The sequence below is a fragment of the Camelus bactrianus genome, chromosome 34 (genome assembly GCF_048773025.1).
Source record: "Camelus bactrianus isolate YW-2024 breed Bactrian camel chromosome 34, ASM4877302v1, whole genome shotgun sequence".
In the NCBI taxonomy this organism is placed as follows: Eukaryota; Metazoa; Chordata; class Mammalia; order Artiodactyla; family Camelidae; genus Camelus; species Camelus bactrianus.
The window spans coordinates 24,922,576-24,944,402 of record NC_133572.1 but is presented as its reverse complement, the minus strand read 5'-3'; the positions used below and the strand labels follow the sequence as shown (position 1 = coordinate 24,944,402).

The 21,827-nt window shown below is 46.9% G+C and overlaps 1 protein-coding gene across 50 annotated transcripts in view; it reads left to right on the top strand.

Moving 5' to 3' along the window:
* The first annotated feature begins 27 nt into the window (after positions 1-27).
* The window catches only part of LOC141575936 (uncharacterized), a 145,458-nt gene continuing 123,658 nt past the window's right edge, over positions 28-21,827 (top strand). For 33 of the 50 annotated variants that reach the window (XM_074357694.1, XM_074357693.1, XM_074357678.1 and 30 more), the window contains exons 1-11: positions 31-373; positions 2,843-2,929; positions 3,277-3,437; positions 3,728-3,774; positions 6,320-6,448; positions 6,792-6,925; positions 7,332-7,384; positions 9,164-9,328; positions 9,636-9,748; positions 11,157-11,700; positions 19,018-19,177. In XM_074357694.1, coding sequence (XP_074213795.1) covers positions 332-373; positions 2,843-2,929; positions 3,277-3,437; positions 3,728-3,774; positions 6,320-6,448; positions 6,792-6,925; positions 7,332-7,384; positions 9,164-9,328; positions 9,636-9,639 — 822 coding nt within the window. In that variant the 5' untranslated portion in view covers positions 31-331 and the 3' untranslated portion in view covers positions 9,640-9,748; positions 11,157-11,700; positions 19,018-19,177. Of the gene's footprint in view, positions 2,930-3,276; positions 3,438-3,727; positions 3,775-6,319; positions 6,449-6,791; positions 7,028-7,331; positions 7,859-8,662; positions 9,329-9,635; positions 9,749-11,156; positions 11,701-12,250; positions 14,862-17,264; positions 17,383-19,017; positions 19,178-21,827 lie in introns of those variants that run through there. The other 17 variants (XM_074357709.1, XM_074357706.1, XM_074357713.1 and 14 more) reach the window with 17 other exon arrangements.

Sequence of the window (21,827 nt, the reverse complement as noted above, 5' to 3'; positions counted from 1 at the left end):
CAGGCAGCCTCTTAGAATGAAATAGCATTTTCCCTGAACCATATTCAATTTTTATTTCGTAGACAGCAGGAAGGGCAATCACACATCCAACACTTGGGGACCTCAAAGATAAAACGTAACTTTCTGGGAGCACACTCCCCCCGTCTCCCTCTGCTCTTTTCACTGTCCCATTGTCCCTGAAGGCTCTTTTGTATCTTCTGCTCATGACTCCAGTAACTCTTCCTTCTCGTCCCTCAGCTGGTAAGTTTACTTTTCTACTTTGACCAAGCAAACTGAAGCCAACAGAAGAGAACTTTCACCAGCAACTCCCAGCACATCCGCTCGCCTTCTGATGTCTGTGACCTCACTCTCGCTGCCCCACCTCTTATTACAGGTGACATCGAAAGCCAGATCATCCAAAAGTCACCAGGGGGCCCATCCATACAATCTTCTCCGGGCTGTCACTCCCACATCCATCCTCTCTGTCACTACCTCATCTATTTTGTTCTCCTGCTAGTTGGCTCCTATCAGTATATAAAAGTCCATCCTCTTAAAAGAAACAAACAGCACTCCTTGACTCTAATTGGCCCCCACCAATTGCCACCCCATGTCTTTGCAGCAAATCTTTAATGAGTCGTTTAAACTCACTGTCTGCATATTCTCTTGAGCCATTCCCTTTGGCACCCACTCTGGCTTTCCCCCTGATCCCTCGCTCTATGGAAACTGCTCTGTCAAGGCCATCAGTGACCCCACGTTGCTAAATATAGTGGTCAGTTTTTAGTCTTCATCATGCGTGGCCCTTTGGCAGCATTTGACCCAGCTCTTCCATTTCTCCTCCCCCGTGTTCCTGCTTCACTTGGCCTCCAGCCCATCGCTCTGCTTTCGATCCACTGGCTGGTCTTTTGCCAACGTCTCCTCTTTTTTCCAAATATTTACTGCGAATGTGCCTCGGAGTTGGGTCCTGGGTCTCTCCTCTATCTCACTGCTATACTTTTGGTGGAAGCAACCAGACTTGGAAATTGACATGCCATCAATTTCCCGATTTGTCCAAAACTCCCTGATTGGCCTTTTCCATTTGGAACTCTCTCCCTGATACTCATATTCTTTTTCTTTCATTCATCTTGCTTTCACATTCATACATATGTTCTACTGTGTAAATTACTTTTCCAAATTTTGAATCAGTCCATACATATCATGTGAAATACTCAGATCTCTATTATTTCCACTAAGATGCTTATTCTACCTTAGAACCTTTCTGCATTTCTGTATTTATGTCAATAAAGTGAATAGTATTTCTACAAGCCTCATAGTTAAACAGTGTGTTAGTTTGGGGCTACTATGTAACATGAAATAATGATACATCAACATAGTCCTTTTTCATTTAATTTTATGTAACACCAAGATGAGGTTTTTGCACTGAAGACTGTTTCATTGAAATTTTACCTACGTTATGGACAGTCAGTTTATGTGAAAGCCCTCATTTCTCCCCTTTTCTGATATATTTTCCATTTGGCTATTATAACATATACCTTGGCATGAAATAAAATTCCAAATCCATTCACATAATAAAATTAATACATTTAAATTATATTTTTTAATGTTAAAAAGAAAGAAAAAAACCCCCAGACTCCTCTACCTATTAGGCATTTCTGTGGCAATATCTAATAGACTCCTTAATCATGACATTGAAGAACTGAGCTGATTCCAGCCCCTTTCCACCTGCTCAGCCCCATCTTGTCCCATCCCCTGTGGATGGAGAGGACATCCATCCCATTTTCCAGGTCCAGATGTTGGAACCATGTTCTCTCTCTCTCTTTCTCTTACACACACACAGACAGCAAATCCAGCTTGTTAGAAAATTCTGGCTACTCTGAAATCATTAACCACATACTCCCTGTTCCCCACCCTCCTAGGAGCCACCTTCAACCCCTTGTTGGACACCAATTAGCCTACTTCTTCCATCTTTGCTTTTCTACAATCTCATCCACACAGAGTCAGAGGGAGCCTTTAAAAGCATACATTGAGGGGGTGGGTGTAGCTCAGTGATACAGTGCATGCTTAGCATGCATGAGATCCTGGGTTCAAACTACAGCACCTTCACTAAAATAAATAAATTAACCTCCTCCCAAGAAAACTCAAAACAAAAGCATAAATTGGACATCACCCATCCCATCAAAACTCACTAAAAGGGTCACCATTCCATTAGGAGCCAAAGTCGTCCCAAAGTCTTCGAGGACCCGGCCTGCTCTGCCTCTCCGCCCACACTCTCCCCATCACTCTGGGGGCCTCTGGCTCCGGCTCTTCCTTCTTCCTCCGGATCTATTCTGCTTCAAGTTCATTACTCCTTGAGATCTGCCAGGATTGCCTTATTCCCTCCTGCCTGCCTCCCACCCCACAACAATCACCTGAGTTTGCTCATATCACTCTTATTTTTCCCCAAGCTCTTGCTACCCCCATCATGTTGCCTGTTTTCTCTGCTAAAACTCTGAGCCCCCAGTGATGGGGAGTCGTGTCTATTTTGTTGACTAATAAAGCCCAAGAGCCTTGGGAATGGGTATAGTTACTAGATTCCCATAAGTAGTAGGAGCTTATACAGATTTGCTGAATGAAAGCAGAGGTCCTGGTCCAATTCGATGGAGCACTTCTGTGTCCTGCTCAAAGATTAACTCTCCTTTCCTCCTGAGAGAGGGTGACCACTTCCTTGGTGATCAAAGGCAAGATCTATTTTCTTTATGCTGTTAACCTTAGGCGGGGAGACTGGGGGATCTTCATTTATATTTTAAAATTTGATTCACTCTGCAGTTTGTCTCCTGTCTATGTATCATTTTGAGAAACCGTTTATGAGTGATCATTCTTCCATCAGATTGAACAGGATCCAGGGGGAAGTACCAAGCCTGTCCCATCGGCCATCCTGTGTGTCATGTCCTGTGACCCAGTGGATGCTCAGCACGTAAGTGAACCAACAGGAGTGAGTGAAGAGATGGGAACATCTCATTATTGTGGTGGCTGCACTCTGTCCGATGCCTTGAGATTTGGGGAAGGGTTTACAACTGCGGAGGCGAGATGTCAGGTCCTCTGTGCTCTTCCTGAGTGCCCTGGCCTTACCCATTCCCCCAGCCCCCTCTGGGCAGCCAAGCCCAGGAGCTGGGCCACCGGCGATTGTGCTGATCAATAATCCACCTCACCCAATGTCCGGGGGTAAGAGCGGCCAGCACAACTGTTTGTAGACACTGAAGTCAGGTCCTTGGAGGAATTCCTCACTGAACAATGTTTTGGACCTTTTATTTTTCTCTATAGCCTCCAGCTGAAGAAACAGATTGCCTTAGGTACATGAAAGGTGAGGACACCTACTATCCCCATGGAGCGCAGGTGGGGCTGGGAGTCTGCTGTTTGTACAGCCGGTGGGCTCGTGTTGCTTTGGGCATCCCTGTGCCTGAATTCCTGCAGTACACTCGGTGGTAAGAACGGGGGTGCCTGGCAGGGAGGGAAGCGGTTCGGGGGACTACACAGCTGGGGAGACGTTAACCTGGGGTGAGCGGGAGCCGGCTGATGCATGGAATCTCGGTGCAGGGAACTCTCCAAACTCAGAGAGGTTCCCACTCCCGCAGGGTCCCTTTGATCAGGGTGCTAGGCTGTCAGCACTGCAGGGTCCCTGTGAGGATCATGGTGCCTTCAGGCAGTGGGAAGTGAGGGGTCCAGTGGCAATTAAATTAACTGTGCACCCAAAGCCAACCCCCGTCTCTTTCAGCCTGTTTCCTAATCTGCAAAACTGGAATGATGTTAACCATCCCGCAGGTTTGTTGATGGGCTGGGACACACTAGACTGCCAGGAGCTGGAATTCCTCTGTACCCTGATTGTAATCCTTCCTTCACACTATTTACTCTCACAAGTTCAGTCTCTCTGTCTCTCTCATTCACTTGTAACTTTCTCTACTGCTCTGGTTTCATTTGATTCCCACCCTCCTCCCAATCCCCAGATGAGTGAAATTAATTTCTGTGTGTCAGTTCCAAATTCCCGGGAAAGATGCTCTGTCCCCTCTGGATTGGTTGTCCAACCCATCAGTTGCAGTCAGAGGAGTGAGTCCCTCTGTGACCAGAGGAGGGTCTCTGCCCAGGCCCCCAGCCACCACTGTGGGAGCACATAGCTCTCCGAGGAAGAGGTACTGGCTGTGACTTGGTGTCACTAAGTGTGAATTTATCTCTCCTCTTGCCCCACATTCATCCTCCTAAACAAAGATGAAAATTAAACACTCCCGAGATTTGTGTCATGGAACACTCAGGGTGGGGGCTAAGAGGGCTGGATTCCCTGCTGAGTGTAAGGGGCTACAGTGACTCCCCAACGAGAGCCTGTAAAGGAAACAGCACCGGCCCCACTGGACATTAGGGTGCTGAGTCTGCGTGACATTGAGCCAGGCTTCTGACCACAGCTCAGGGGTCTGTTCTGACCGGTTAGTCTTTGAAACCAACCAGCTTTGGATTCCTCAATCCCTCCCTGAGGTTTTACCGGAACCACGAGCTTCTGTATCTCTGAAGACAGATGATGAGGACCCTTCACGTAAGGCATTTGCACAGCCCTGTGCGGGAATTTGTGCTGCACGGTCTGCCCGGCGAGCTGACCAAAGTTCGTATTTTACTGATCTTAGAAATAGTCTGGTTTCCTGATGCACTGTTTCACTGAACAAGCAACAGAAGCCACCTCTGGCTGATAAAAGCAAAAAAGGGACTTAATGAAAAGATACTGGGAGGGTGCATGGAGTGGCCCAGACCAGAGCCGACCCGGGGGCCGTAGGAGATGTTGGGGAGCCCCAGGCACCAGGCTGCGCAGGGTGCTACCGGGCCCCCTGCTGCCCCAGCAGGGACCCCCCCTCCTCCTGACACTCCACCTCACTGCAATTTCATCTCCCGGCAAGGCCAGGTCACACTGAAGCCACCAGCACAAACCTCAATGGGGGAGTTGGCCCCTTCTCAGCTGAGGGCGTGCCTGGTGTGGGGAGAGGCCCAGTTAGAGGAAGGCGGTCCCCCTACTGTTCCAAGTTAATGCGCAAGTCAGTGTCCATCACTCAGGAGAGCCGGGCTGATCGGACCTCATTGTGGTGACTAGGCCGTCTGAGTTCACGTATTACTTTTTAGGTTGGAAGGCCCAAGAGGGAGAAAAAGTGGAGGTTCTAGTACTTATTTTATATTTCCCATGTACCAGGTGCGGTAAGCAAGACACTTCAGACAAGGCCCATAACAACCACATTAATAGGCCACTGAGAAAGTCATGCAGTCAGGCCTCTGCAGCCCCGAAACCCGTGTCCTCATCAGTTCCGTAGTTACCAGTGGAAGTTGTAGGGATTTATGGGACTGTGTGCTCCTGTGGGGGCTGGGATGTGTGTGTTTAAATCCACATCTTCAGAAACTCGGCCAGAACCACAGCCACTGATTGTCTGCATGGAGGCAGAGGAGGGGAGGCTTCCAGCCTCTGGTCCAGCTCGTGTGGAGCTCAGAAGTTGCTCCTTCTGTCCTGAAAACAACACCAGAGCTGAGGGAGCTGCAAACCCACTGCTCTTCTTAGATCCACAAGAAAACTGAGGGGGAAAGCTGCTCCCAACACAGAGAGGCAGCCGGGCAGGCTTGGAGAGTCACAGCTCCCAGGGCAGAACCCGCTTTTGTAAGAACCCCGGGGGCAGGCAGATTTAACAGGTCCCTGAGGCCAGCTGGAGGCTCAGCGTGGGGAAGTCCGAGTGTGACAACTCCAGGGGGCCAGTCAGAGGGGCCCCCTGCTCTTTTTCATGCATTTTACCTCCAGGACCGTTTCCTGTTCTCAGAGTGAAGATCATAGGAAAACTCCTCATGGTTCCTGCCAGGAAAGGAAAAAATAGCTCTATTGAAATACACCCAGAACATTCTCTTCCATTGTGGGGGGTTGTGTTTTTATTTTTTTTTATGAGAAATTATTTTACCAGAGCCTAACCTACCTGGGGGAAGGGAAATACCTTCTGTGTCACCCAGATTGGGGTGGGGGAAAGAGACACACTTGTGGAGGTCACAGCTCAGGGCACAGGCTCAATGAGAACTAATCACAGGACTACAGATGCCCTGCTCTGTCCCGCTCCCCCAACACCTTACCTCCATGTCAGTAGGGCCCCTGTGTAATAACAGGAATAAAATTAAAAGAAGTAAATGTCTCAGGAGTGTCTAGGGAAAACACAAAGACAGCGGGGAGATGAAAACAAGGACTCACGGGTGGCTTTAGCCTCTCGCACGAATAGCTGTAGCAAACTACACACAGCCCAGCCCCAGTAGATAAACAGAAAACCTCACAGAAGAAACTATTTATTTTGGTTCTCTTACCCAGTGCATTCCATGGTGCATCCTCGCCTAGAATTGAGTGGAAGCAAGTCCATCTCAGAAGGGACATACCTGAAGAGAAATGGCTTTCCAGACTCTGAAGGGCAGAGAAAGCACCAGCCTGGGTTAGAGAAAGGTGAGGGGTGGGTTAGGGGGTGGGCTGCATTCTTCCCCAAATAAGGAACCTTCCTGAGGCCAGCACAGTGGGAGGGAGGGCCATAGGGTGGAAGCAGCCAGACTTCTTCCTGAGAAGTGATAGGATGCCTCCAAGGGACCATTCAGGTGCCCAAACTGTGTCCTGATGGTGGGAGCCAGTCGGTCTGCCTCAGAGCCCAGGACTGAGGTGGGCGCACAGCAGGCCGGTCTTACTTGGCCGGATCAATTTCACTTCTCCGAAACCCTGTGTAAAACATGAAGCGTGGACGACCTGGTGAGCAGAGCTCTGCCCTCAAGACCGGTTTCAACTCCTCTCTTCCCAGAGAACAGCATCTCTGAGCCCGTCCTGGGTGACCTCACAGAGATCACCCTAGTGGCCCAGGCTAGTGACCGGGAACATGTACCTTCCTGCAGCCAACCCCAGACGTCCACTGATGCATCATATACTGGCAAAGATGTGAGTTCCTGTGCATTGGTCTAACAGCAGAGACTCTGCCACAGGCCCAAGAGGTGGTGTGTGGGACAAGCAGGGGTGCAGGAGTGTACGCAGTGCAAAGGTGTAAATGGTGGCAGGGGTGCAGGGGCTGTGGAGGGTGCAGGCAGTTCAGGGGATGCGGGGGTGCAGGCAGTGCGGAAGGGCAGAGAGTGGCAGGGGTGCAGAGGTACAGGGAGTGTAGGGGTTCAGGAAGGTGCTCCGGCACGTGGCCAGGGTCAGAAGGCAAGTGCACATCCTCGCAGTCAGCCTGACCCCGGGAGATTAGTGCAATGGTCTGGGGTGGCGGAGGGGGCGGCGGCGGCGGCGGCGGCGGCGGTAGGTGGGAGGCTGCCCGGGCAAGCCGGTCGATTTCTTCTCTTCCCTGCAGCCTGGCCTGGGGGGGTGTTGGCCGCCGGAGATTCGCCAGATGTTGGACTCCAGGTAAGCTTGCTCCTGGGTGGTGGGGCGGTTAGGTCAGTGGGCGGTGGCAGCGGCAAGGGGGCGGAGCGGGGCTGCCCCTGGCGAACTGATGGAATAGCTGCCTTCTCCCGGCTGCCGGGCCTGGGAGCGGCCTCTGCTGCCCCAGGTCGCTGCACACACCTGTCCCACTCAGCAAGCTGAGTGGGGAGTGGAGGCGGTGTGGTTAAGGTGCAGGGCCCACGGGGATAGGGGGGCTGCCGCACGGAAGCCGGTCAATTCGCTCCGCTCTCCCCCGCTGCGGAGCCAGGGGCGGCTTCTGCTGCCGTAGAGGCGGGACGCCGGTCTCCAGGTGAGCTTGGTCCTGGGAGGCGGCGGCGGCGGCGGCGGCTGGGGGTTGGGGTCCGTTCCAGGGAGCTGCTCCATTTCTTCTCTCCCCCGCGGCCTGGCCTGGGGGCGACCTCTGCCGCCAGAGATTTGCCTGAGGTCCGACTCCAGGTGAGCTTGCTCCTGGGAGATGGGTGCGGTGCAGTCAGGGGGCTGGGATGGTGGTGGCTGCGGGGATAGGGAGGCTGCCCCGGGGGAGCTTGAGGATTAGCTCCCATGTCTGTGCCGCGTGGCCTGCAGGCGGCCTCTGCTGCGCCAGGTCCTGGGACAACCCTTTCCCACTTTGCCTGCTGGGGGCGGGAGGCAGGGTAGTCAGGGTGCACGGGTGGCGGGGGTCGGGGGCCTGCAGCGGGGGAGCGGGCACATTTGCTCCCATCTTCCCCGCGGCTTGTCCTGGGGGCGGTGTCTCTTGCCCTGGGTTAAGAGACACGTGTATCCTAGTCAGCCTGGCCCCAGGAGGCGGGCGTGTTACGTTGGGGGTGGTGGCAGCAGCGGCAGGTTTTCCCATGGAGCCGGTCCATTTGCTCCCATTTCTCCCCGTGGTTTGCCCTGGGGGCGGTCCCTGTTGTCCCTAGTTCGCCGGACGTCCATCTCCAGGTCAGCCTGCTCCCTAGAGGCGGCCACCGTGAGGTCAGGGGGCAGGAGCGGTGGCTGCTGTGGGGGTAGGGGGCTGCCTTGGGGAGCTGGTGGATTGGCTCCCGTCTCCCCGATGGCCTGGTGTGGGAGTGGCCTCTCCTGCCTCAGATCACCAGACACACCTGTCCCATTTAGCCTGCTGGGGGAGGGGCGCCCTGGGAAGTGCCTTTAAAGTGTGGGGGAGGCGACGGCAGGCGTAGAGGACGTGCAGCGCGGAGCCTGTCAATTTGCTCTCCTCTTCCCCACGGCCAAACCTGGGGGCGTACTCTGCTGCCCAAGAAGCCGGATGCCCGTCTCCAGGTCAGCTTGCTCCTGGGAGGCGGGCGCGATGCTGTCGAGGGGCAGAGGCAGCTGCGACGGCCGGCTGCCCCGCCTAATGGGGCCACTTCTTCTCCTCTCCCCTGACCTGGCCTGGGGACGGCCTCTCCCGCCCAAGATTAGCCTGAAACCCCACACCCGGTCAGGTTGCTCCTGGGAGGTGGGCGCGGTGACATCAAGGGTTGGAGAGGAGGGGGGTCTGCCCCTGGCGGGCTGGAGGATAAGCTCCCATCTCTCTGGAGGCCTGACGTGGGGGTGGCCTCTGCTGCCCCTCATTCCTGGGTCACCCTTCTCCAGGACATATTGCCCCGGGGGTGCTGTAGGCTGCGGGGGCGGCGGGTTGTTGGCGGGGGTATGGAGCTTGCCGCTTGGGAGCTGGTGGTTTAGATCCCATTTCCCCCGCAGCTTGGCCTGGGGGCAGCCTCTGTTGCCCCAGGTCGCAAAGCACTGTTTCCCTGACAGCTTAACCACCGGAAGTGGGCAGGATGTGCTGAGGGGGCGGAGGCAGCCGCCAAGGCAGCGACGGAGGGGGCTGTCCCTGGCCAGCCGGTCAATTTGTTCCCATCTCAACATTTGCTGTCCCAGTTTCGCAGGACGCCCTTCTCCAGTTTATCCTTCTCCTGGGAGGTAGGCTCAGTGCATGCAGCCCTAGGTCTGGGCTCTCCCCTGGGGAGGGGCAGAACGCTCTTCTTCTTCTTTGTCTTTATTCTTCAGCAAAGTGGTTACTGGCCCCAATTCTTAATTCTGAGAAAGTGTAGCCTGTGTTACGGAGGAGCTGCTGGACAGTGAGGTTTCTGGGCGGGTTTTCACATCAGCTGATGCCCCAGGCAGGCAGGAAATGTATTGCTTAGAGCTTCTTAGTCTGGAGTTGGGGGATGGCCCCGCCATCCTCACCATGCTTTTTAAAAATGTGTTACTCCCCTCTTTTTCCTAGGTGACATTTTAGGTTATTGGGTCCCAGATTGCTGGCACACTCATCCCTGTTCTCAAACATCTTTTAAACTTGGGTGAAGTGATAAGTTGGGGAAGAAGATGATTTACTGAAAGGTAAGAATACTTAAATTTGCATTAAAGCTACATTCTGTCAATCTTTCTCAAATGATTTTTCTCTGATTCTAAATCCATGACCTAGTGAATGTTGTACTCCTGTGTAAATCATTGATCTTCACATCACACTTGTTGAGTGGTCAACGAGATTTGTTATTTAGATTATTCCTGAAAGGAAAAGCTCAGGCTTTTGAGAATTCCTTGTCTGATGTCACCCAGGCAGTCACAGTAGAAGACAGAGCTGATATAAAAATCCCTCACCTGCCTGAACTGCAAAGCTTCTGGGATTACTGATCCCTGAAATGCAGGTGACTCTTGATGATAATCTGGGGGATGGTTTATATGATCAGATTCTTCCAGTCCTGTAAATGGGTTCCGTGGCCCCAGCCCCGGGAGAGCTGGTCATAAGGGCCATATCGTGAGGGGTGGGAAGGGAAGGCAAGGTCTAAGAGCTGGCATCACTGAGATTCCACACTCGCTAAACACAGACCCCAGAGCCTAATTGTTGTCAGGTTCTGTTCTGGATTTGAGAGTGTGTTCAGACATGATTCTTGCCCTTCAGGGGTCACTGCCTGGGTGGAAGTGACCTTTACATAAATCTGGGGAGGATGACAATTAAGTAGATGGGCTGTTATGATTCTCAGTGTGCCCAGGCTCGCTCTTCCAGGCACTCGTGGGACTAACGAGAGTCATGTTATTCACTCATACACTGATTTATTACCCTTGAATTGATCATTTGTCCCACAGTAAGTGAAACAAGCAATGAGGAACCTGAGTTTTGTCCCCTTTCCTAGCACTGATTGTATCTGTCAGTCAGGCGCCCTGCGTATGCATTGTGAAATGGTGGTATTTCTTGCCCAATGGGACTGCACTGTCAGTTCTGAGAATCAGGGGAGACACGTGGGTAGGACAGCACACTGACACATATGGCACCCCCCCCACCCCATGAGACAGCATTGTCGATGCTCAGGTGACCCGATGTAGACCGCGGTGCTAAACCTGAGCATGTTTAGTGATCTTGGTGGCTATGAAAATACAGACTGCCGGTCCCTAATTCTGGAGACTCTGAGGGTGTGCACCCCAGAATTCTGCATTTTAAGAAGCACTTTAACTAATTCTGATGAAGATGATCTGAGTGTCCCACTGAGAAACACTGGTGTGCGATGCACCAGTATTGAGGATTCTCAGGGAGCGATGTTTTTTCAGGATGGTCCAAGGGCCCTCACGAGACTTTTGCCTTGGGTGTAATTGTATGAGTTCGAAAGTGATGTCTCTCACTTCCAGTGCTTGTCAGCATGCTCTGTGCAGGGATTTGCTCTCAGCAGATATCAAAAACTATAAGTCTTCAGGTCACCGAGCTAGAGTGTGGGCGATCTTTTATTTTGGTTTTCTTTATTGCAATGCGGAGTCTCCCGAGAAGAGATTCAGACTGAACAGCTTTGTGTCGGACTTTGGAAGACCGCTGGTGCCCAAGGGGTTCTCTGGCAGCACAATGACGAATCTAGGTCCCTCTTTCACTGCTACGTCAATGAAGTGGACCGCATGGACAAGGCCAAAGCTGGTATCCCAACCATAGCCCTTGACAGTGATGTTCGGCTCCAGGAAGCCATCAGATGCAGCAGGTGGCCAGAGAAGGAGCCTAACGGGCTCATGAAATGTGACACCCCCAGCTTCATCAACACGGACCAGAACTCTTCCTTTGGGGAAGATGATCTCCTGATTTTGGAACCACCGATTGTTCTAGAAAATAAGCCAGTTGCCCAGACCTCACACAAAGACTTGAATTGGAAATGTGCTTTGTCAAGTGTTTCTCTGAAGATGTGAAGTCTGTCTTTGTATGGCAGGAAGTCCCCTGTCACAAAATTGTATGTGTTTGTGTCTGAGAGAGAGAAATGGAGACAGACAGAAAGACGGAGACAGAAGAGAGCCCCCTCAGAAGAGAGCTAGTTAAGGTGAGTTTTTGTGCCTTAGTAAACATTTGGGGTTTTGGGGGGAACAAAGTATTTACACTGTCTCATTCTCCTCGTTGGAAACCTTGGCCCCGTCCTCAGTGTCAGCGGCCTTGAACGGGGTTGCCATGGTGCTTTTCATCTGGCGCTGCCACTTCCACGCTCTGCCTTTAGCACGTTGCTTTGCCTCCCAGGGCTGCCACCCTTTAAACTGTAAGGTGAGGAGTCTGGAGTAGATGATCCATCCCAGCTCTGCTGTTTTGCAAATTTCTGATTTCGTATTCGGATGAGGCTGGGACACACCCAGAGCAGCATAAACCAGGCCCTACCTCCTGTCTCTTGCTGGGGCATCCCTCAGGTCTGTGCCTTCTACTCAAGCCTTTACTGAGCCCAGCTTTTGTCAGGAGCCCAAGTGCCTACCGGGATGGCAGGAGACCTGTCTCTCCTGGTCACGGTGGCAGACATTTCTATTGGTTGTGCTGAAACAGCTCTTCTGAGATCCTCCGGCCACCCTTGCTCCAACCTGAGGACAGACCTACCGTTCCTTTCCTAGGAGGAGGATCAATCCATGGTGCATTTTATGACAATCCTGTCCCCAGGAATGCACGGAAGTTTATCAGCTGAGTGAGGGGAAGTGCCTCTGTGTCTCTGTGTCCCTGTATCTCTGTCTGCTCACAGTGCCCTGCCACCGGCTACTGAACAAGAAAAGTGCTATTCACCATGCTGTGTCTTTTGCAGATGTGTAGGTGATGGTCTTGTGGCTCATGTGTGGGCTTTGTGCTGGGATGGTGAAGGGCTTATAAATACCTCATCAACATGTATTCGAGATGGCCTGGTGCCACACAGACTTGATTCATGAAGGCATCAAGCCTGCACACTGGTTTGGAAACAACTTGGTTTTGATCAGTCACACTGCATGCATGACTCACTGCTGATCTCTGGGTGGTTTTTTCATTTTAGATTTATTCACCCAGTGTCTTGCTTAAGCTGAAAAATACATTTATTTCACTAGAATATTCTCAGATTCTTTGTTTTCACACATCCAGTTGTTTAATTCCTTTAAAAATCATTTTGTGTTTATAATGCCTCCTAATATCTATCATCTCTAGGTTCCCAGTGGCCTGAGCCATGCACCAGATTTGATGTAGGAACTGTTGCACCAAAAGAAATCCCTTTGCCATAATATCTTTTGAGGAAAATATTATTCTTTAAGTCTCTAACAGTAAATCGTAGAACAAAGCATGGAACATTTATTGTAGTTAATACATGTTCATGCAAAAAGAAATGATATTTTCATTAAACAATGTTGATTTTAATAACTTTTACTAATGTGAATATTATTAATCATAATTTAAGTAACCAAATAAAACCACAGTTATTTATTATGAAGTTTGAAAACTATTTACACTGTCTCTCAATTAGAGGTAGCTTTATTAGAAGACTGAAGGGTATTTAAAAGATGGAAAAATACCCATGATGACACCATCATTTTTATTAACTAAATATCAAGAACTGTGCCGGGTTAAGATTGAACCCTCTGCAAGCTCTCAAGTTAGCATGAGGTAGTTTGTGGATGCTGCCAGAAGACAGGAGACTCCCCCAGGTTCAGAGACAAAGAACTTCTTGCCAGCACAGCAGGCAGCTTGGGGTTCATGTTCATGTTGGTTCCTGAGTTTCTTTCCTTTTGCTGTTCTAACAAAGGACCACAGACTCAGTGGCTTAAAGCAATACACATTCATCATCTCACTGTTCTTTTGTGCAGAAGTGCAAAGTCATTGTCAGTGGGCTTAAACCAACGTGTGGCCAAGGCTACGTTCCACACCGAGGCTCTAGGGAGGGATTCGTCTTCCTACCTTTCCCAGCTTGCAGAGGTGTTCACACTCCTTGGCCCAGGGCCCTGTGTCACTGTGACCTCTGCTGCCACTTTACATCTCTGTCTCTGACTATATAGATATAAAGGAAGAGTCTTCTACATCTGGTATGGACCCTTTTTCCTAAATGGACATTGTATCTCTATTTATGTGCAGATTAAAACCCCTTCCCTCCAGGGTGTGGTGGCATCAGCTCACAAGATTACCACTCTGGGCTTTAAGTGTCCTCTTTGTATTGTCACCTGGGAACTTCTCTTTCCATAGTTAGCTCTGTGTTACATTTGTTGTTGTATTTTACCCGGCATTACTGAAAGTTTTACTTAAAATGGATCCTAATTAGCTCTGTTTACCTGTTTCCAGAGCTGAAAGCTTCAGTTCTAGATTATCTGTTTGATTTCTCTTAAAAATACATTCCAGTATATTTCTCTGGTGAAAGTCTTTACCCTGTTGTCTATTCTCCCATAATTTCCTTATTTTCTTGAATATATTAAAAGTATTTTATAGCCTTTATTGGTAACTCTGATGCCTACATCACCTGGGGGTTTGCATCCTTTGTCTAATGTTTCTTATTCTCATATTATCCGTTATATAGTCTTGACATGTTGCATGTCTTGAAATTCTTTATTACATGGCAGACATTGCAAATGAAAAATCCATATGTTATTTTCCGTGAGAGGTTTTCTACCTTCCTGTTAGGCAAACAGGGTGAGGGACTGATCATGTCGCTCCAATCAGGCGCTGAGGTGGATCAGGACTGAAGTGCCTTTTTTCTTAAAACAGCTTTGAGGTATACTTGGCAAAGTAATTTTCACACGTATAAAGTGTACAGCTAATACGTTTTGACATAAGTATATCCCCAAGAAACCATGACCACATTCAAGAGAGTGAACATACCCATCACCCACAAAGCTTCTCTCCTGCCATTTGTTGTCCCTCCCTCCCTCCCCATCTCTTCCCCTGGAAACCATTGATCTGCTTTCCATCACAACATATTGGTCTGCATTTTCAAGATCCTTGTATGAATGGATTAATGCAGTATCTACTCTATGTTGTCTGACTTCTTTCATTCAGTGTAATTATTTTGAGAGTCATCTGTGTTGCTGTATTAATAGCTTATTTTTCTTATAGCAGAGTATTGTTTAGTGCTGAGTTTTTACTGAAGAGTTTGTTGTGAGCAGTGTTTGGATAGACCATCATTTGTTTCTCCATTTACTTCTTGATGGATGCATGGGTTATTTACAACTTGAGCTATTATAAATAAAATTGCAGTGAATATTTGGTTACAAGTCTTTATATGGACATATGCTTTTCTTTTCTAAAGCACCACATGAGGAATATCTGGGTTATATGGTAGATAGGTATTTACCTTTTTTAAAGAAACTGTTAAAGACATTTCCAAAATGGTTGTACTATTGTAAATTCCTTGTGGTGTGTATCAGCTCTGGTTGCTCTACTTCCTTACCAGCACTTTGTAAGGTCGGTCTTTCTAATCGTATTCATTCTTGTATGTATGTGTACTAGTATCTCACTGTGGTTTTTAAAAGCATTTCTCTAATGACTAATGGCATCTTTAATCAGCATCTTTTCATATGCTTATTATCCATCTGGATATCTTTACTGAAGTGTGTTTTCTGGCCTCATTCATTCATTCAGGTGTTTGCATTATTATTGAGTTTTGAGACCTCTTTATTCTGGATCAGATACAAAGAGAGACCTTTATCAGATATATGATCTGCAAATTGCTTCTGTCTATGGCTTGTCTTTTCATTTGCTTAGCAGTGTTTAGAACAGCTTTGAAGAGTCTTCATTTTGATAAAGTTCACTCTATCAGTTTCTTTTTAAAATAGATTATACTTTTGGTGTCATAGCAAAGAAATATTTGCCAAACCCAAGGTCATAAAGCTTAAGCCTATGCTTTTTCTCCTAGCTGTTTTATAGTTTTAGATTTCCTATTAAGATCTATGATCCATTGTGACTTAATTTTTGTATATTTTGTGAGGTGTGGATCAAAGTTCTTTTTTTTTTTTTTTTTTTTTTGCATATCACTATCTAATTCTTCTAGCACTACTTGTTGAAAAGATCCTTTCTCCACTGCATCCTTTTTGAGAATCAATTGTCTATATAAGTGTTGGTTTAGTTCTGAACATTCTATTCTGCTCCATTATTCTATTTTCCTGTTTTACACCAACACCATACTTTCTGATTACTGTAGTTTAAAAAAAAAAAAAAAAGGCTGAAAATCAGATAGTGCAAGTTTTCCAACTTTGTTTTTCTTGTTCAAAATTGTTTTGGATATTTGGGATCCTTTGAATTTTTATATGAATTTTAGAATCAGTTTTAAAATTCCTTACATCCTGTTCTGCCAAATTTCCACCCATGTCTTTGGCTATCTCCAAAGCCACATTTTCTGAAGAAGTCTCTCTAGATCCCAGGTGAAAGGAATTTCTGTTTCATCTGTGCTCCAATCACATTTGATAATATTTGATTACATTTATTCATATTTGGCTGGATGTACTTGTGTGATCTTTCCTGCCATATAGTAAATCTCTCAAGATTTGGAATCTTGACTTGGTTCCCTCTGTCTGCTGAGAAAACTAGTTCTATGCTTTGCAGGAGTGAGCCCTGCAGTAAGAGGTATCTGCAGCACACATCTAGCTCATTGCTTGCATATCGTCAAGGAATCCTGCAGATTTAGAATTGTTTATTGATTGTTGTCTCCAAGACGGCTCAGCCTTTTTTATTTCTATTGCTACTGCTGCAGTTTCAAAGGAAAATGGGTTAATTATTTTCCAAATATCAAAACATACTGTAATTGAGCTGTGACGCAAATTATGTGCTGCCGTTTCTTAACAACCTGCTTAGTGTTCACAGGTACCTTCACTCATGGAACTTTTGGGAGAATGTCATATCCTCAGAGATAGCAATGCTGTCTTTGGCAACCTGAGCGGTTGTATCTGAACTCACTCCTGCTGTTTTTCCAGTGCCCCCTCTAGCACTCCTCCAGCCCTCCATGGGGGGCCTGCAGTTCTTCCCTCGAAAATCCTGTTGTTTCTCAGGAAGAATTCCCTATGAAACATATTCATGTCCTTCTTGTGGGGACATTCAGTCCAGAGACCTGACAGCAGGGGAAAATGTTTAGACTGCTTTTGGTAGAACGTAAATTCTTCCATACTTGTTAGAAGCAAATCCAATGAGGAAACTGTGTTGGCATCTAACAAATCAGGATAAATGTCTGATGAGGAAGATCAGCTTCCCCATCTCACTCAGGCGTCATGTTGATGTGACGCTCACCTTGGCTAACATTTTCTCCTGTGAGCAACGTGAAGTTCAAGACGTTATGAATGGATTTTTGTTTTTCTTCCTTAGTCTTTCCACATTCACTTTGTCTGGTGAGATTATATGAATCCTGCTTATTTTCAGCCCAGCACTAAGCTTTTTAAAAGGATCACGTGTTTAAAAGGCTAGAGGACAATTTGTTAGAAGATTGAAATCCTTAGACTTTGGTCCTAGAGTTGAATCTTGGTTACTGGTGAATGAGAATTCCCGTTAAAATTTTAAATTCAGTGATAAAAAGTTTTAAAAATAGTTAAATATTAGTCAATTTCATTAAACACTACAGCAGTTATTTACTTTTAAGCCTGTCTCTGGGGCAATTTTGCAATGATTCCCTCCCTTTATTGATTCCCTCTTTATCAGAATCCTTGAGAGGTCCCTGTCATCATTGTCAGTATCATCATCATCATCACCATCATCATGGAACTGATTCCTCTGGGAGATTCTAGGAAAATAAAGAGCTGGACGGGGTTATGTGCAGGTCAGTGTGTGCATATACAGTAAGAACAGTTGTCAGACATTAGATTCAAGATACCCATTCCATTTAGAGAAGAATGTGGTCATGAAATCCTGATGTGCTGAATGAAGGAAGCGATGGGAACAGGGTAGTCAATGGAAAGGAGGAGGAAGTGAGCGAAGCGGGGAGCATAGGTCCTTGGTTAGGTGATCAGCACATTGGTGAGAATGAGGGGAGTGTTATGGCAGAATCATGTCCCTCCCCGGCCACAGGGTAGCCACCTGTGACATGTTACTGTACATGGCAAAATGCATGACAGATATTTTAGGACAAAAATCTTAGAGGATTTCTGTCTTCTAAATTGTCTATCAGTTAGCATTTTAAACCCATGATACATTATTAAAGATTAGTGCAGGGGGACAAATAAAAAGGATTCATATAATCTCACCAGACATACTGAATGTAGAAAGGCTAAGGAAGAAAAACAAAAAGTCATCCATATGTGCCTTGAACCATAAAATGCTCATGAGAGGAAATGTTACACAAGGTGAGTGTCACAGCCACATTCATAATGCCTGAATGGGATGGGACAAGGGGATCCTGAGATGAGACAATAGGGTGAGTAGCCTGGATTGTCCAGGTGGGCCGAATGTAATCACAGGGGTCCTTGAAATGGAGGACATTTCCCAGCTGAGTTTAAAATCAGAGGGAGTTGTAGCCATAGAGCAATGTTCAGAAAGGCTGCTGACCATGAAAATGGAGGAAGTCGTGGGGCACAAGCTAAGGAAGGTGGGTGACCTCTGGAAACTGGAAAAAAACAGCAACAACAAGGAAACATTCTCTTCTAGACCCTCTAGAAGGAAGGAACCCTGCTGCTACCTTGAATTTAGCCCAATGAGAACTGTGTTGGATCTCTGACCTCCACAGCCATAAGCTGATAAATCTGTGCTGGTTTAAGCTCTTAAGCTTATGGAAATTTCTTACATTGGTAAGAGGAAAATAACATAGTGAGCCGTAGTGTAACGGATTAAAGGTATAGGATGGGGTGTGGAGAGGATTCTGACATTTACAACTAAAAAACAACCAGGTGAAGTGGGAAGGTGTTTTAAGGAAGACCTACCTGGCATGGCTGTTAAGCAGACTGGAGCGAGGGGAGCATTGGAGTTAGATAAATCAATTAAATCTCTACCAGAAAAATAAGGAATAAAATGTAACAGGGCTTCAGTGATAGTGGATGTAGGAATGGAAATGGGCAGAGAGACATAAATATTACTTTGAAATTAGCTACAGGTTTGATGACTGCATGTTGGGGAGACTTAGCCGATGTGTGGACTAAATGTTTGCAACCCCTCAAAATCCATATGTCGAAACCCCATCTACCAGGGTGATGGTATTTGGAGGTGGGGCCTTTGGGAGGTGATTAGTAGGATAAAATGAGGTCATGAGAGTAGAGCCCTCATGAATGGGATTAGAATTCTTATACAAGCCCCCAGAGTGCTTGCTTCTCTCTGCTCTCTGGGATATGAAGATATTGGGAAGACAGCCATCTTCGAGCTGGCAATCCTCTCAAGGATACATTGACCTTGAAAGTCTCAGCCTCCAAACCCTAAGGAATATGCTGGTTGTTTAAGCCACCCGACCCACGGTAATTTGTTACAGCATCCCAGACTGACGAAGACAGTGGAGAATGCCTCTGAGTTTGGCACTGATTGCCTGGAGAATGCTGAAACCCAGGGAAGTGGGCAGCACAGACGTTTACTCATTTAATCCTGCCAACACAGTAGGAGATAGAGTCTACATATTCCTCGCTACTTAAAAGGTAAGGAAAAAGAGGCACAAATAATAACAACGACAACAAAAACAACAATAATTTGTCCAAGATTCACACAGAACCCCCTGGAGGCAGAGTGAGAATTTATACTCAGGCAGGCTGGCCCCAGAGCCCCTGCTCATAACTAATAAGTCAGATCACCTTGCTTATGTGGATCAGTTTTTTTCAACTGTGATATGAGGGTACTGTGTCCAGTAACTTATAATTTCAAAATACTTCACTGTAACGGAATCATTAGTCACAGGCCTTACAAACCACAGAAACCTACACATAGAAAAATAACTCTTTAGATCAAGATAACCAATAACGTTTTTAAATATTATACCTGCTGGGCCTTTGCAATAAAATGTCTTTTTATAATTCTGTCTGGCTACATAATAACTTCATAATCCTGCATGTTGCTGGTGGCTCCATGTTGGACAGCACGGGCCTAGAAATTTTAAATTACTTGCCCAGACTCGCCCAGGAAGCTCGTGGTGGGATCCGAGCTATAGTCTGGGACTTTTCCTTCCTATCCAACAAGTCCCTCATGGAAGTTTAGAAGCTTCTCCTTTGGTGCCCAGCTGTCTATCCGTACTTATAACATCTTGTCAGGTGTTCCTGCCTGCTCCTGAACATCAGCCAGAACCCACTTCTGCTCTATTTTGTCCAGGTAATACCTTCTAGCAACTTCCATTGCCTTCTTGGCATCAGTTCTTACCTGGAAGGGTAGTGGCTAGAGGTGGAAATGTGTCCACATGACAGGTTTTTCATAAACATAGCAGGAGTGGTCAAGAGAATAAAACGTCAGGAAGATGAGTAGAAGCAGGTCATTTAATATACCAAATGGGTACTTTCAATGTCTGTGTTTCCGAGTCCAGGCTTGTTCTGCTCGTGCATTACAGGCCAATAAATCAGGAGACCAGGTTTTGGGGGCAAGAAATAGCGACTTTAATTTGGAAAGCCAGCTGAGAAATGGTAGAATAATGTCCTGGGGACCCATCACCCCAAGTCAGATTTCAGGCTCTTCTTATATTAAAAATGGGAAGTGGGAATGCTTGGTTGTTGCAAACTTGGTGTATGAATTCTTTGTTGTTAGAATCCTTTGTTCTTGCAGCTCTTCACCTGGGTCACATCCGTGTAAACCTCCAACAAACAAATGTTGTTTTTTTTTCTGTAACTTGTTATCTTTATGTGAATAGAAAAGTGTTAATATCCTTCAAAGTCAGAGCCTTGAGAATAGGGTCTCCTGTATATTTCAGGCTCTAGGCAACATTGTTTTACAAAAGGTGCAGAACCAACAAGACTAAGCCTAGGAAACAGGGCACAGGGTTAAAGTCATAGGAACAGATCTAATATGGAGTCAGATTTTTTCTTTCCTATTTCAGTAGTGCCATGGAGAAGGCAGTTTGGGCAGCTTTTTTAGGGTCCTGGAGGCTTTCTCTCTCAGGCTCTGTGTGCCTCTGTTGAAAATCCTTCATAGCTATCTGGCCTGCTGGAAAACCACTCCGCCTGTTTTGCCCTGAAGATGTGTTCTGTTTATAACTGATCTCTACTTCTTGGAAAACAACTCAATAAAAACTCAGTTGGTTTTCCACCAGCCATGGGCAGGGGTGAGGAATAGCACTAAATTATTTTATGAAAAATAATAAAAGAAGTCTTAAAACAGCACTGGGCACATAGGAGAGAGTCAATGAATGCTTCCTGGCTGAAATCAAAAGTGATGGCTCAGTGATTCCATGGCTGCTGTATTTGCTGAGCTTGCTACTCCTTTGCTCAATTACACATTTTTTTTAACTGAAAAAGAAATACATGCATGTGGTTAAAAAATTTCAAACAGAGCACAAAAATACACAAGTGAAAGAAGTTTTCCCTCATCCTCTCTTCTTTCAGCCCTCCCTGGAGATGCCACTGTTTACAATCCTTTGTGTGTTTTCCAGATATGCTATGCACATTCCGACCTATGTATGTAAATTCCTTTAAAGTATTACTTATTTTTAACTTAAAGGGATTTAAATCCTCAAGTGTCTTCTGCCCTGGTAATAGAAAAGAACAAATCTGACTCCATATTAGATCTGTTCCTTTGACTTAACCCTGTGCTCTGTCTCCTAGGCTTCATCTTGCTTGTAAAACAATGTTGCCTAGAGCCTAAAATATACAGGAGAGCCTATTTTGAATGCTCTGTCCTTTAAGGATTTTTAACACTTTTCCTTTCATATAAAGATAACAAGTTACATAATAGAAAATAACGTTTGTTTTGTTGGAGGTTTACAGGGATCTGACCCAGGCAGATAGCTGCAAGAACAAAGGATTCTAACAACAAAGAATTACTACATCAAGAAGATTGCAAAAACCAAGCTCGTAGGAAAGGAGACTGAAATCTGACTTGGGGAGATGGTTTTCCAGGACATTAGTTTGCCATCTAGGTCTACAGAAAGTTGCTATTCCATGCCCCAACACCTGGTCTACCAACTTACTGGCCTGTCCTGCACTAAGAAGAATGAATTTGGACTCAGTAACACTCCTATCTTCCTAGCAAGCTGGGCACTGGAATTGAGGGCAGCTATCCCACACCCAGGGACATACTGTGTGCCCTTGATGGTTCCCCGAGGGTGGGGAGTGGTTTACCCAGGAAGGATGGGGACTATGCACCAAAACT